At 38.3% G+C, this 16,547-nt stretch overlaps 1 protein-coding gene across 9 annotated transcripts in view; it reads right to left on the bottom strand.

Moving 5' to 3' along the window:
* The window catches only part of HERC1 (HECT and RLD domain containing E3 ubiquitin protein ligase family member 1), a 235,796-nt gene that overhangs the window by 123,117 nt on the left and 96,132 nt on the right, over positions 1 to 16,547 (bottom strand). For 7 of the 9 annotated variants that reach the window (XM_066341955.1, XM_066341963.1, XM_066341959.1 and 4 more), the window contains exons 19-24: positions 14,391 to 14,564; positions 9,596 to 9,710; positions 9,387 to 9,507; positions 7,066 to 7,237; positions 4,056 to 4,395; positions 3,471 to 3,591 (exon numbers count right to left, since the gene is read on the bottom strand). In XM_066341955.1, coding sequence (XP_066198052.1) covers positions 3,471 to 3,591; positions 4,056 to 4,395; positions 7,066 to 7,237; positions 9,387 to 9,507; positions 9,596 to 9,710; positions 14,391 to 14,564 — 1,043 coding nt within the window. The remainder of the gene's footprint in view (positions 1 to 3,470; positions 3,592 to 4,055; positions 4,396 to 7,065; positions 7,238 to 9,386; positions 9,508 to 9,595; positions 9,711 to 14,390; positions 14,565 to 16,547) is intronic. The other 2 variants (XM_066341962.1, XM_066341964.1) reach the window with 1 other exon arrangement.

The raw sequence follows: 16,547 nt of genomic DNA, 5'->3' as shown, positions 1-16,547 counted from the left end.
TGCTTTTCCTGTTTGGTGGCCCACCACTAGCAGAACATCATAGGTAATGTGCTGAGGTATGCAAATCTTACCTAGAGCTTTATTTTCCTCTTTGGCTTCTTTCAGCTCTAATTTATTCACTTAATTTATCCTCTCATAAAGTATTTATTTTTTTACACCAAATAAAATTCTTTATAAAATGAGGGGGTTAGGAATTAAACTTAGATTTAACTATTTACTTAGGTTTTTTCTCTGTTTATTAAGAGAAGTAGAAAATATATCACATAATACATTTTTTAATTTAGAAATTAAATTTAATGAGATGACATTAATCAATAAGAGTACACAGGTTTCAGGTGAACATCTCTACAGCATTTGAACTGCTGATTGTGTTGTGTGCCCAACATCTAAAGTCAAATTATTTTTTATCACTGTATATTAATATTCTTTACAAAAGGTTAAAACAAAGATTTAGCATTAAACTGGTTAACTTCAGTTATTTTCTAAATTAAAAAATATTTTACTTATTGATTTTAGAGAGAGAGAGAGAGAGAGAAAGGGGGAGAGAAATATCAATTTGTTGTTCCACTTAGTTACACATTCATTGGTTGATTCTTACATGTGCCCTGACCAGAGGTCAAACCCACAACCTTGGCATATTTGAATGATACTCTAACCAAGTGAACTACCTGGTCAGGGCAGTTATTTATTTACTTTTTTTAGATTTTCCATTGATTTGAGAGAGAAAAAGAAAGAGGAAGAGAAAGAGAGGTAGGTAGAGAGAGACAGAGAGAGAGAAGAATCAACTTGTTCCATTGATTTGAGAGAAAGAAAGCACAACTTCATTTAGTTGTGCACTCACTGGTTGTTTCCCGTTTGTGCCCTGACTGGGGGTTGAACCTGCAACTTCAGTGCATGAGGACAATGCTCTATCCACTAAGCAACCCGGTCAGTGCCAGGGCATTTCTTTTTTAAAAAGCATTTCGTTCACTAACGATTCAGGATAAATGAAGTACTAGTAGATGTCGAGGTCAGTGACGGTACTAAACCACCTCAGAGAGAAGGGTAACACACTTCAGCTGAGAAGCCTGCACTTCCCTCACTGCTGGTTCCTCTCCATCTGCACAGGCAGGCTCTCCGATGCTAGGCACCCAGACCAGGTCACCCTTCGTCTGCACCACAATCTGCTCTCTCTACTTCTTGACTTTTCTACCTTTCCAACACTATCTTTCTAAATAGTCCATAAGGAAAGACAATCAAGGGTCAGTCTTTTTTAAAAATGTGTTTATTAATCTTTCAAAAATTCTGTAGAAACTAAATGAGCAATCTTGGCAATTAAATCTAGACTCAACCCTCCTCTACTAATCTATCTTCCCATTATGTTTTGCAAACATAATTTTCAAATTATTTTAAATTTTATTATCACCTTGTTTTTCATAGCCCAGTTGAGGCAAGTCTAATAGGCAACATTATTCCCCAGTTCAAAGATAAGGCAGCTGGGACTCTGAAAGATTAAGTGCCTTAACCCAGGTCAGAATCAATAGTGAGTCGTAAGCCTATCGTGATTAGGTCAGTTTCACTGTTTCTAAAAAAGTATGCCACTTACACCCATCTTCATCTTTTCATTTCAGTCAAAAGGAACTATCGATTATGCTTTGCATACTGTAGAAGATACCAGGGACATTAAAAAAAAAAAACCTAGACCCTCTAAGAGGGCTATTGGAAAGAAATACTAATGATACATAAATAATTTTAACATGAAACAAGGCTAGCAGTTTATTAGAGCTATGAAGGAACTGCTATGGAAATAACAGTGAAGGTGAATGTGAGTCAGCTAATCTTGGGAAGGCTTTCTAGAAGTGGACGTTTTACGAGTCCTTAAAAGAGACAGGATTTGATCAACAAAACCCAGAAGAAAGACATTTAAAGGAAACAATGTTTGAGCAGAGGCTGGCTCAAGAGGTATGTTTGGGGTCTGGCAGATGAACACGCTATGGCAAAAAATGCAGATTACTGCAAGAGAAAACTGGCTTCAAAAGTAGACAGGCATCATTTTCCATAATCTTTGATTTCTAGGTGGGTAGTGCAATCACTAAGGTTTTGAATAGAAGAGCAGCAGGATAAGCAGATGTTTTGCTGTTCTTGCTGTTGGCTATGCCTTCAAGATCTTTAACTTTGGGAGCAGCATCTAAGGAGGGGGACTGGAAAAAGCAGGAAGATCAGTTTGAAAACTCACTTCAGGCAAAGTTAACAAGGGCCTGAATTAAAAAGTAAAAAAAGAAAAGACAGGCACAGAAATTTTACTTACGATATTTACTGAATAATCTATTTTACAAAATAAATTAGAAAGCCATTCATTTATTCAAAAAATAATTAGTGGCTGCCTACTGTATGCCAGGCACAATAGGTGTTTGGGCTATAGCAGTGAATAAAAGAGCAAAAACTCCTGTTCTCAAGGAGCTTATATTCTACTGCAGGCTAAAAGAAACTGATATAAATATAATAAATAAGTAAATTATGTTAGGTGCTGTGGAGGTTGTGCAGGAAGCAGAGCAAGGCAAGGCAGACAAGGAGTGAATGAATACATGGAACAGAGGGTGTGATGAGGGTAGGCCTCACTGAAAAAATAACATCAGAGTGAATATCAGAAATGAGGGAATTAGTCATGCAAACAACAGTATTCCAGCCCAAAGAAACAGCCAAGTAAAGTCCCTAAGGGGAAGTGGTGTAGTCTGTTTATGGAAAAGCTGTGGCAGGAGAGTCACCAAGGACAGCAGAAGAGGAGACCGGAGAAGGAGAGCGGCCAGGATGTGGAGTCTTGTAGGCCACTGGGAGGATTTAGGCTTTTAATTGAGAAAAAGTACAGTCCCTGGTGAGACTGATCAGACTAGGAAATAAAAATGGACAGAGGAATCTCAGGAGACTGCTACACTGAGAACATGAATTGAGAGCACAAAAATACTAATGGGGATAAAGAATAAAAGGAGGAAAAATAAAATGATAAAGATAAAAGGATGAAACAAAACATCATGAGACAATGAAACTTGCCTGGAGACAATGCTCAACTTTCCTTAAAGAAGGAATCTTTTATGCTCAGAAGCTTCCTTTAAACATCTTTAGTTTATGTAGCACTTATGTAAACCCAGGTTTCCAGTCTGGGTAGTTAGTAGTACTGCCTACTATAGATAAGCAATATGAGAAAAGGAGGTTTGGGAAGTGTCTATTTTTAGATAGGTTAAGACTGGAGTAACCTGACATGTTGAGGTATAATATACATCAAGGAGTCGAAGTCAGAATGAAAGATAGAAATCTGAGTCATTAACAGATAAGTGGAAAATATCTATGCAATACAGTTATCTCATTTCTCTTAAAAGTTTTTTTAAGGTTTTTATATGTCTAAAACAAATGTTAATTACTTACCCTAATTAAAGCCTTATGTATCTATACCTTGAGAACAAAAATCCTTCTTTACTGAATCTAGGTATACCTACCAGTGCGTAACCCTCTTCATCTGATTCAGGCTGAGACAAATCAGATTCACTCCTCGATTTGATCAGTCTATAATTTGGGCTTGCGTGGACTAGCCGGCTCTCTGCAGTAAGACTTTCACTCCTGTCTCACATGCACAAAGAAAAGTTTTTCGATTTGGGACTGTTAGTGAACAAAAAATTTAATGGAACTAGCAGCACAGAGATAATACACACACAATGAGGAGTAATTATGCCTGCCGATGGGAAATCCTGACTCTTGTCTAAATACAAAGCCCTTCTAAATTACATCAAAATAATTTGCATGCCACTAAATTATGGAGACATGCAAATAACTTCATCTGTTTCTCAACCACATTGTTTATGTGTATGAAAAACTGTGTCACCTCACTTAATCAGAAATTTATATTCCAGGCTGAAGCAGTATTACTCTTTACATTACTTTTAACTCATCCTAGTCAATTTGCATTTCTTCCTCTGTGTCTGTGTTACTTCCAGAAGAATGCTCTAACTTTGAGAATAAACCATTTCAAGGCATAAAGTAACAAAGGGAGGAGAGTAATATTTTAAGTTTCTAGTCAGTCCCACCTGGTCATAAGTCCACCCCCATCAGAGGCACTCGTTGAAGGTTGCTGCAACTGTCCTTCTTCCCTCCGCTTCTGAAGCTCATCGATCACAGGACTTACTCCTAATATTAAGAGGGCACACCGATGGATCACGGAGTTGCAGGCAGCGGTGTACACATCCTGACCCTCAGGAAGGTCTGTGCTGACCCTTCGCTCTTGCTGAGACTGAGGAGGTGGGTCATCAGCTCGAGCCCCAGACCCTGCCCCACTGTTCATTCTATCTCGATCTCGGCTACGAGCTACTTCACGGGCTGAGAGGAAACACTGAAAGATTTCTGTAACATGCAACACAAAAACAAGGTCTTAACACATGGGGAGAGAAGAGCAAAAAAAAAATAACAATAAAAATAGTCAAAATATTTGGATCAAAAACTTACTGAAAGAGGGAAAAATGATTTTTTAGATATTAAATACAGCATAGTAACCAAGTTAAAATTATATAATACACATAAAACATTAAACTTTCCATAAAACTTACAATAAGAAATGCTCATGCATTAATTAAATTTAGATTGGTTGATTCTATTTCTATTCTTATTTATGAGATCAGGGTTTTCAAAGTGTGGTCTCAAACCAGCATCATTAACATCATCTGGGCACTTGTTAGAAATACAAATTATTTGGCTCATCGCAGATCTGAATCAGAAGCTCTAGGCATGGGGCCAGCACTCTGTGTTTTAATTAACCTTCCAGATTATTATGAAGTCCACAAGAATTTGAAAAGCACCAATTCAGATAAAAATGACTATTTACGTTCATGACCTTGGTATGAAAAATGCCAAGTTACAAAAGAAAGAGACAAAATTTAATTTGCAATAGTTATAATAAAAATGCCTCTTTCCTCTTCCAAACTTCATAAAATACTTAACACATACACTTTTCTGTAGCTTGAACACATTATATAAGTACTACTAAAGGTCTTCGCTGAAACAGAATCTGGTTAAAATACATGGGCAAAATTGCCTCCAGGGTCAAATGACATCACCAGAAATGCCCTATCTGATGCCAGCTCTTCCCAATCTGTAAGTGTAAAAAGTCAGTGGGTGTACCAAGGTTTTGATGTAGCAGTAGATACGTCACAGTAGGAAAAAAATATTTTGCTCAAATTTGAACTGAAGACAGTATTTTTAATGGGGAACCCAAGGCAGAAAGTTGGTAAAATACTAGGTTCATTTGTTAATATGGAAATACAAACTTTGAAAATGGATCTATGTATTTTATAGAATTAGCATGACAATATTTTCATTATGCTGGTGAAAGCTCCTGATTCAATAAAAAATCAAGTCGACAGAGTTCAGAGCTGGAAATCAGTTAAAGTAATTAAAAGAATGGTCACTGGAATTTTGGACAGACCTGGTTCTAATTCCAGCTGCTACTAACTGTGGCACTAGGCATATCATTTTGCCTAAATATCCTTAAACGTCAGGATGGCCATCTTAAGAATAGGGAAATACTAGATAGAACTCATCTCATAAAATTTTTGCAAGGATTATGAGTTAATCTATGTGAAGCATTTGACCCAGTGCCCAGCATATAACAGATGCTCAAAAGCGGTAGCTGGTTTAAAAATTATTATTCCCTATTGTGCTTTCTGTCACTATAATTGAGGGTTATGCTCTGCTATTGTTTTTTACCCTTTGGCTTTTGGTTTCAGGAATTACTAATTAAAGTTTTAAGTCAAACTGCGAAAGTTTCTTTAGCCTAGATTTTTAATAATTATTCTCCCTTCCCATTTTCAACTCCCTTTTTTCCATTTAGACTTTACCTTTTCCTCTTATTTCAATGGTTTTTGCTCATTTTGAGCTACCTCAAGATCATTTTTAGACGTATTCAGAACACAAACTGATAAAGTAAGTGTCCAATTTACTGACACATACCAACAATCCCGATACTAAATGCATAGCTGGCTATAATGTTTTAAGCTACAAAGTAAATACACACTTTAACTTGAAATAGCCAAATCACTCAAAAGATAACAAATATTTAAAAAACTTCAGTATTTCTCTTTAAATATATAAATGATTACCTTTAAAAACTACCTGCACAGTGGACTGTAAAAGTGTGAAAGTGTTCGTTTACCCAGACAATAGTATTATGTATATTATTGCAACTTACTGAGAACAGCAGTGTAGTCAGTGGGTGACATTTGTAATTTTAAAAGTTATACATACGAAAATAATTGGGCTCTCCTAATAGGCATAGAAGGAGGCTGTCTTCCTCACTATACAGAGGTCTGCTGGGCCAATGGATAACTTGGAACTCTTGTGAAAACATACTTTGAATGACCTTATCCAATGACTCATGGATGTCATTTCATGTATGAGACTAAGTGGAACCGGTAGGTTTCCAAAAGTCTATTTTCAGAGCTTTTCAGCCCTAAACATGAAATTCAATTACTTCAGAATGGAACTAGGACAGAGCTGAAATGTTAACTAATGCAAATTACTTTTTTTTTCTTAAGTGAGAAGCAGGGAGGCAGAGTGATAGACTCCCACATGTGCCCCAACTGGGATCCATGCAGCAAGCCCCCTACCAGGCGATGCTTTGCCAATCTGGGGCCACTACTTCACTGCTTAGCAACCGAGCTTATTTAGCACCTGAGGCGAGGTCATGGAGCCATCCTCAGCACCTGGGGCCAACTTACTCCAACTGAGCCATGGTTGTGGTAGAAGAAGAGAGGGACAGAGATAGAGAGAAGGGAGAGAGGGAGGGGTGGAGAAGCAGATGGTCACTTCTCATGTGTGCCCTGACCAGGAATCAAACTTGGGAGGTCCAGACATTGGGCCAACACTCTACCACTGAGTAAACCAGCCCAGGCCTAACTAATGTAAATTAAATTAGATCAACAGTACAATATCAAATTCTTTTAGAAAAAAATGAAGAAACTTTTGTCTTTCTCTTCCTTATCCATTCAGTTCCCCCGCCAAAAAGAACAGCACAGTGCATATCTGTAAAGTAAGGTGTGTACTCACTGCCAGCTGTCATCACTTCATGTTCCCGTTCTTCCTCCTCATCCTCTGGCTCCGGATGCCCCTCTTCCCGGTCTCGCTCGGCCTGTTCTTCCATTTCGGCTTCTTCATCAATGGTCCGGGTAAATGAATGTTCCTGAGGATCAACATCTGCAGAGTCTTGGTTTTCTGAGATCTTAAAGAAACAATCAGAGCTACATTGAACATATTTTTCAAAAGGTTTGAAAAACTTCACTAAAACATTGACTTTTTTTTTATCATGGAACATATTGCTAATCTAAAAAATAACATAGAATATTACTACAAAAAAAAACAAAAGACATACTGGATAAATCTGAAAGAATGTATGTATACAAAATACATGCAGAGATACCTATATATTTGTTCTTCCTCAGTATTTTCATTAAAATGTCTTGCTATAAATTGATATTTATAGTTATTCAGCTATAAACTACAGAGTTACAACTTAAACTGAGTTATCACACAAAAATGAAAAGGTACTTAGAGAATATGAATTTCAATTCCATTCAGTCTCCCTCAAGTTATGTACCTTATTACTCTGTATAAATGTTTAATAATTCCAATTTAAAACAGTATTCTTTTAACTATTTTTGTGAGAACATTTAAATTCTACTCTCTTAACAACTTTCAATTATACAAACAGTATTGTTTTGTTTTTTTTTCTTTACTTTGCCCCTAAAGAAACCAAAAATTAGAAATCTGTAAGAACAATGTTAGTTTTATTTCCTATGGTGGTTATGCTATCTAGCAGTCATCTAGAGGAAGGAGTCCTTAAAACAGGCACTAAGAGAGTCACAAATAACATAACAGCACTATATCATTTCTCCCACAAATCTCAGTGTAAAGCACAAATAAAAAATTTTATTGATATCTATCTTCAAATGCATAATAAAAGTTATTTTGTGGCCCTGGCCGGTTGGCTCAGTGGTAGAGCGTCGGCCTGGCGTGCGGGGGACCCGGGTTTGATTCCCGGCCAGGGCACACAGGAGAAGCGCCCATTTACTTCTCCACCCCCCCCTCCTTCCTCTCTGTCTCTATCTTCCCCTCCCGCAGCCAAGGCTCCATTGGAGCAAAGATGGCCCGGGCGCTGGGGATGGCTCCTTGGCCTCTGCCCCAGGCGCTAGAGTGGCTCTGGTCCCGGCAGAGCATCGCCCCCTGGTGGGCAGAGTGTCGCCCCTGGTGGGCGTGCCGGGTGGATCCCGGTCGGGCGCATGCGGGAGTCTGTCTGACTGTCTCTCCCCGTTTCCAGCTTCAGAAAAATACAAAAAAAAAAAAAAGTTATTTTGTGATTCATGGCCAGTAAATAACTTAAGGATTTCAGACATGGGGATACTGAGCAGTCAGTCCCACAAAATACATGTATCATTATCCCCATATATGTGAGCTTCAACAAAATGCCAAATCAATACATTTCAGAGTTTCAAGGTCACTAACAAATAGTAAGAGCTACAAATATTAAATAAGGACATGCTAAAGGAATATTATAATAGAAATGTAGAGATAGAGTTTGATTTTTTAAAAGCTAAGATCTAAATAATAGAGAACGTAGCAGCTACCGTATCAAGTTTCAAAGCCAGCATTTCTAAAGGTGATATATTATACAGGTTTACACTGATAAGTACAGGATCATGCCACCTCATTTTTGGTGCATGAATTACTTCTGGAACATTCTTAATAAGAGGGTTCAATCTTTACTCCAGTGGTGGAAAACTCTGATACTAGAAGGCTTTTTTCCTTATACTCAGCTGATTCTCCATTTATTTGTTACCCTTTGGTTCTACCAGTGCCCTCTGAACAGCAGGGAACATATCCCTTTTCCTATATGGAAACTTTTTATGTATTTTTAAGGTAGCTATCATCTGATTCCCCTTGGTTTTCACTTCTATAGTTCTTAAAGAAGATGACTTTTGGACCATTTCTCAATCCAAGGTAGTTTGTTAATGTCCTTCATAAATTATGGTAGCCCAAATTAAGTAGGATAATTCAAATGTGGCCTGATCAGTGTAAAATAAAGGAATAATATTTCATATGATTTGGATAATTCAATTTGTTATTATTATTTATTCAGCTTAAGAGTTTATAAACTTTCTTAGCAGGCATTTGAAACTTGATAAGTGTGGTATCAAATAAACCCCCAAATCTTTAACTGTCCAATTTTTTCACAAGAAAAAGAACTGCTCAATATTTCATTGTACTTCTACTATAAGCATGGCACACTTTTTTTCCGGACATAAGCCAATATAGAGCTATCTCTCACACCTCAAAGAAAAACAGACATCAACTTTAACTATTTTCAACTTTACCCATCTGTCTCGTGATGATGACCTGGTTTGAATAAGTTCAAGGTTCTTGCAAGCAAGCAAACGACTTCGAACTTTGTACACACAACGGTACACTTCTGATAAGCTTTTACCAGGTTGATATCTAAATAAAGAACCAAAATAGAAAAGTTAATTAATTTCTAACATCATGAGAGCAAATATTTGTCTGAGGATAGTTTTAAGTTACTTGCCGGCTTTCTCCACATGCTTGACTAAGTAAATTTGTGTGTTTCAGAAGAGCTGCAAGAACAAATCTAGACACAGTGTCCAAGAGTGATTCATTACTTAAAGTTGCACTGTCCCAATCTGAAAATAAAAATGATGCATTGACATTTAAAAGGGTTCAGAAAACAGTTTAGAGGTCATTTTAATAGCTTTAGTAATCCAATACCTGAATGTTATTTTTCTACAGTTGTTTAACAAATACAACTACTAGATCCCACATACTGTCCTGTGTGCTAGGGATAGAGCAGTGAGCAAAACTGAGTCCCTGATCTCACAGGGCTTATATTCCAGTTGAGGGGAGGCAGGGAGATGATAAATTAAAACATTAATATGACAGGTAAGTGCTATCTATGAAGGAAAATAAAGCAGGGTAAGGAGAACAGGAGACTGTACTGTGTGGGACTGTTGTTTTATATGGACTGGTTGGGAAGGTCTCCAATAAGGCTACAGTTGAGCAGAGAGCTAGGTGAAGTAGAGGAAGCCACATAGCAACAGCATTCCCTCAGAAAAAACTAGGGGAGAGGCCCTGAAGCAGGTTCATGGAGGCCAGTGTGGCCGCAGGAAAGTGCACATGCACAGTAGTCAAAGACATTAGAAAGCTGGCAGGGACTAGATCACATAGGGCCCTACAGGCAACCCAAGTCCTCTAGATTTTACCAAGGGAAATGGGATCAGCCATGAGAAGTCTTTAGACAGAAATATGACATGACATAACTTGTGCTTTTTGGTATTTTTTTTGTTTGGATTTTTTTTTTGTATTTTTTTTTCTGAAGTTGGAAACGGGGAGGCAGTCAGATAGACTCCCACATGCGCCCAACTGGGATCCACCCGGCATGCTCACCAGGGGGCGATGCACCGCCCACCTGGGGTGTTGCTCTGTTGCCTGGGGCAGAGGCCATGGAGCCATCCTCAGCACCTGGGCCAACTTTGTTCCAATGGAGCCTCGGCTGCAGGAGGGGAAAAGAAAGACAGAGAGGAAGGAGAGGGGGAGGGGTTGAGAAGCAGATGGGTGCTTCTCCTGTGTGCCCTGGCCAGGAATTGAACCCGGGACTCCTGCACACCAGGCCGACACTCTACCACTGAGCCAACCGGCCAGGGCCCACGTAACTTGTGTTTTAAAAGATTCATTCTGACTGCTGAGTGGAGAACTTCCCATGGGGATAGCAACAGCAGAAGGTATTGCAGTAATTCAGGTAAGATATGATGGTGGCTCAAAGGTAGTCGCTGTGAAGGTAGTAAGAAATGGTCAGATTCTGTATGTATTTGAAGGCAGAGTTGACAGGATTTGTCAATGGATCAGATATGAGAATATGGAAGAAGTCAAGGTTGACTACAAATGTATTCAGAATGTGGCTGACATTTACTGAGACAGGAAAACCACAGACAACACTTCTGGGGGATAGGAAGCTAGAATTAAGAGTCTGGTTTTAATACTGTCTATTAGACATCATAATAGAGCTATCGAGAAAACTAGTCAAGTATGTATAGATCTTGTATTTGAAGCCATAAGAGTAAATATTGGGAATACATGTACATTTAGGAAATAAAACATCAGCCCTGCCTGGTTGGCTCAGTGGTAGAGTGTTGGCTCAGCATGTTCATGTCCCAGGTTTGATTCCTGGTCAGGGCACACAGGAGAAGCGCCCATCTGCTTTTCCACCCCTCCTCCTGTTTCTCTCTCTCTCTCTCTCTCCCTCTCTCTCTCTCCATGGCTTGAATGGAGCGAGTTGGCCCCATGCACTAAGGATGCTACATCCACTTCAGGTGCTAAGAAGAGCTCAGTTGCTAAACAACAAAGCAATGCCCCAGATGGGCAGAGCATCGCCCTCAGGGGGCTTGGTGGGTGAATCCCAGTGGAGGTGCATGCGGAAGACTGTCTCTGCCTTACCTCTTCTCACTGAATTTAAAAAAAAAAAAAGAAAGAAGTGAAACATCTGCAGAGAAATGAACACATGCAATTGAAAACCCAAGTCAGAGTGTTAGATGATGAGAATAATCAGGTGCTTTATTTCCACATTAGCATACTACTAGTATAGTTTTAAAATGCAGGATATTCAGTAAATTTCAAATGGCAGTGGGATTTTTACTGTCTACTCCACTGCCAGAATGTCCGCTAGACCAGTGGTCCCCAATCCCCAGGCCTGGTACCGGTCTGTGGGCCATTTGGCACTGGTCCGCAGAGAAAGAATAAATAACTTACATTATTTCTGTTTTATTTATATTTAAGTCTGAACAATGTTTTATTTTTTAAAAATGACCAGATTCCCTCTGTTACATCCGTCTAAGACTCACTCTTGATGCTTGTCTCAGTCATGTGATACATTTATCCGTCCCACCCAAAGGCCAGTCCGTGAAAATATTTTCTGATGTTAAACTGATCTGTGGCCCCAAAAAGGTTGGGGACCACTGCGCTAGACAGTTCATTTAACAGATTTACCGTGCTACTTAAAAGCAAAACAAAACAAACAAAAAACACTCTCGGCAAATATTATGGCCAAGTTACCTTTATTTGTCCTTAATCCCTTCTTAAAACTCCTATCTCAAGAAATAAAACTTTACATCTTGGTTTTCTACCAGTGATGTCTGTATGCTTAGGTAAAAAGTTAAGTTCAGATTTAACTATTTCACAGGTGAAAATACTGACAACATGAACATGCCAGATTTTAAGAAATTCTTATAGCCCACAAAGAATCTTCAAATGAAAGTCTGTATCACATACAACTTTTTTCAGCATTAGGTTCTTGAGAGAGCATCTATTCCAAGGAACTGCTTGCTATTCTGAGAACTGTGGTGACTTAAAATCAAACATTACCCCATTTCAAGCGGGCTAATAATTCAATTTAAAAGGAAACTAAAATAACACCCTTTGCTGTGTTTCAAATTCAGCAGGGATTATTATCTTCCTATGCAATTTTTAAAGTAATGGGTTCACTTAAAAGACCTTTATTAAAGTTATGGTCATTTCATACCAAGCACTATGGAATGTTTCCACTAATCAGGTATAAAGTCTAGGCTACTATGTATAAACAATTCAGCAAATTGAGCTTATATTCATCTTATGTTTACATCTCATATTTAAAAGTTCTCAGTGTAATGTAACAGGTGATAATATAAAAGAAAACTAACTTCATATTCCAAGCAAATGCACAAACATGAGAATATCAGAAAATACAACCTGGCCCTAGCCAGTTGGCTCAGTGGTAGAGCGATGGCCCAGTATGTAGAAGTCCTGGGTTTGATTCCCGGTCAGGGCACACAGGAGAAGTTCTTCTTCATCTCCCTACCTCTCTCCCCCCCTCACCCCTCCTGCAGCCATGGCTCATTCGAGCAAGTCTGCCCTGGGCGCTGAGGATGGCACCATGGCCCTGCCTCTGGCACTAAAGTAGCTTGGTTGCTGGGCAACATAGCAACAGCACCAAATGGGCAGAGCATTGCCCCCCCAGTGGGCATGCTGGGTGGATCTCGGGCAGGGCGCATGCAGGAGTTTGTTTCTCTGCCTCTTCGCCTCTCACTAATAATAATAATAAAAAAATAACTTAGAAAGTAAACATCTTTTCCCCTCCATTACCATACTTTGTATCTCTGGTGGGAGTCAATACAATAGAACGAACAAATAAATGAATGATAAACTGAATGAAATTAAACTTTCAAAGGTATCATGTCACTGGTATACCAGAGATCTGAATAATATGCATCTCATTTCATTTTACAAAATAAAAGACAATAAAAGGTGAAAATGTATTTACTTTTAACATTTTTATCACAGAAGAAAGAAAATCCAAAGAAATGAGGGAAAAAACTATTATAAAAAATATAACATGAAAAAAGACAACTAGAGATGTATGATTCTGAATAATCCAAGTAATTGTTAAAAGGGAAAACATGGAAGCTAAAAAAGAAATCAGGTATATCCTTAAAAACCTTGTACATACAATTAATTAAATATTACAAATTGAAATATCACTACACAGTTGCATAGCACTTCACTACTGTACTTAATAGTACACCTTATTTTTATCTTATTTGTATTTAGAAAATTACATTTAACAGGGTAATACTGATCAATAAGAGTGCATAGTTTTCAGGTAAACATTTCTATAGCATTTGAACTATTGACTGTGTTGTATACCCACCACCCAAAGTCAAATCATTTTCCAGAACCATATATTTGTTCCTCTTGACTCCCTTCCCGCCACCCCCCCACCACATCCGTCTTCCCCTGGTAACCTCGTCACTTTTATCTATGTCCATGAGTCTCTGTTTTATATCCCATTACATTTTATTTCAAATTGAGATCTTCACTAGCACTTTGAAGAAGGCAACTGTTTTAAAGAGGAGGAAAATAATCAGGCCTGGAACTCAGACTTTTACATTCAGTTCTGACACTAGGGTTTGCAAAGGGAAAAGGTTCATTAAACAGACTCTTATGCCAAATCCATCTACACTGCATAAAATCCTTCAGTAAAATGATTGCCTCTGGATCTATCTTTATATACGTCTCAATTTTCCCACAGTGGGTTTGCTTTAAGTAGGATGGATATATATATATATGGAGAGAGAGAGAGAGAGAGAGAGAGAATCTCCAGGGTATTTTCCACAAAGAAGAAAATGAAAAAAACTTTTAATGTTATTTATAAAATAGCATTTTCTATAAAAATGTAACAGGGTGAGCCCTATGATTTTCTATTTACATGTATTTCACATATATGTTTGTATTATAAGCTTCCTATATATTAATCCCCTTTATCCTCCTCATCTTACCTTTACTAACAGCATAATCCTGCATGCTGATCCAAAGGCTTCGTGCAGGCTCTTTTGAACAACCCAATGCCAAGTCTACAAAGACAGCAATTTCAGGCCGCAATTTGTAATCAAAAGGCTTCTGTTCTTCATTTCCCGAAAGAGCTACTTCTAATAGACAACTCATACATTTATCTAAAAAGAAAATTATTCAAGTTATTCATTGTAAGCCTCATAAGTTTTGGTGCCACAAATAAAACCTTACCAAATTTATTTAATGCATATGAAATAATATATTTCAAACCAGTTTAAGTAGAGGTTACCAAGTTCTTCAATGTTTCTCAACTGGTGGTAGTATCATCCCTTCCATCTTCCTCAGAAGGATGTGTGATCAAACATAACCCTATAGCCTGACCAGGTGGTGGCGCAGTGGATAGAGCATTGAACTGGGACACGGAGGGCCCAGGTTCAAGACCCTGAGGTCGCCAGCTTGAGCACGGGCTCATCTGGTTTGAGCACGGCTCACCAGCTTGAGCCCAAGGTTGCTGGCTTGAGCAAGGGGTTGTTACATGGTCTGCTGTAGCCCCCCCCCCATCAAGGCACATATGAGAAAGCAATCAATGAACAATTAAGGTGCTGCAACGAAGAACTGATGCTTCTCATCTCTTTCCCTTACTGTTTGTCCCTATCTATCCCCCTCTCTAACTCTCTGTCTCTGGCACAAAAACAAAACAAAACGTAACACTGCAGGGAGGAGTGTTGGCATTTCAGTAGGCAGGGGCCTACATGAGCACCGCTGTCTTATACAACAAATAACTCTCTTGTTGCCTGAACAGGCGGTGGGGTGGCATATTGGATAGAGCGTCAGACTGGGATGCTGAGGACTCAGGTTCGAAACCCCAAGGTTGCTAGCTTGAGCACAGGCTCATCTGGTTTAAGCAAAACTCACCAGCTTGAGCCCAAAGTCACTGGCTTGAGCAAGGGGTCACTCGGTCTGCTGTAGCCCCTGGTCAAGGCACATATGAGAAAGCAATCAATGAACAACTAAGGTGCTCCAACAAAGAATTGATGCTTCTCATCTCTCTCCCTTCCTGTCTGTCTGTCCCTATCAGTCCCTCTCTGTCTCTGTCACAAAAATAAATAAATAAAATAAAACAACTCTCTTTTTCAAAATGCAATGATATCCTCTTTGAGAAACATGTGACCACTGGGAAAGAGACTAGACAAGATTTTCTCTTTTTCCTAGACTTAAGGGATTCAAGAGAGATCAATGATACCATGAACATTTGTTCAGGTAGTTCCCAACTTTTCAATTGGAAATTTGGTATTCAGAATTCATTTTCTATTTTAAAAAACAATTCTCTAAATAATAGGCAAGTTCTTAAGACTAATGCCAAAAGTCAATTTAACCCATAACATGACTGAATAATCATTTATTTACAATCTTGCAAAGGACGAATATCAGTTCTAGTATATGCAAGTATTTAAATACAAAATGCAACATTTTAACAGGTAGTGATGTATAATTTAAAAACTGAAAAATAACATTAAAACTAAAAGTGATTTTATTCATACTAAAGGCCAGTTCACTGAGTACAGTAAATATAACAGAAATATAAGAAGAGAGAGATATAGATACTTTTGTCCAATGAGAACATCTGGGACTAACACAGAGTTAAACATTGATAGCACTGCAGCCGTCTTTAGGATATTAAGTATCTTGAAAAGCCATAATTTTACCTTTTTTTCCTGATACATGTATCATATAGTACCAGTCTAGCATACATCAGCCATGACCAGAATCACCTCTGGTTCATAAATGAAATGATGAATACATACTCCTGTATGAAAAAGGAAGAAAATCTGCAACTGCTCCCCATCCCTCTTTTCTGCACCAAAGTAGAACCTTTCTGTAATTTTTGTCTGGTTTCTACTGTTTTCCTTCTTGAGATTCTCTTAGATTGAGATTTCTCTTAGACTTTCCTTCTTATACACTCTCTGAGTCTCTTCTCTTATCAGAGAAATAATGAATTTTAGATCTACTATGACCATGTAGGTTATCTAATCTAACTAATTACATTAGGGATTAAAATCAGAGGTCCAGAGAGAATAAAAAACCTATCCTAAATAACTAGATCATCTGTCAGGAACTAGAGATCCTCATGTTCAGACAGTCTG

This window comes from Saccopteryx leptura, chromosome 6 (assembly GCF_036850995.1).
Source record: "Saccopteryx leptura isolate mSacLep1 chromosome 6, mSacLep1_pri_phased_curated, whole genome shotgun sequence".
Lineage (NCBI taxonomy): Eukaryota > Metazoa > Chordata > Mammalia > Chiroptera > Emballonuridae > Saccopteryx > Saccopteryx leptura.
This window is presented reverse-complemented; position numbering and strand designations above follow the sequence as displayed.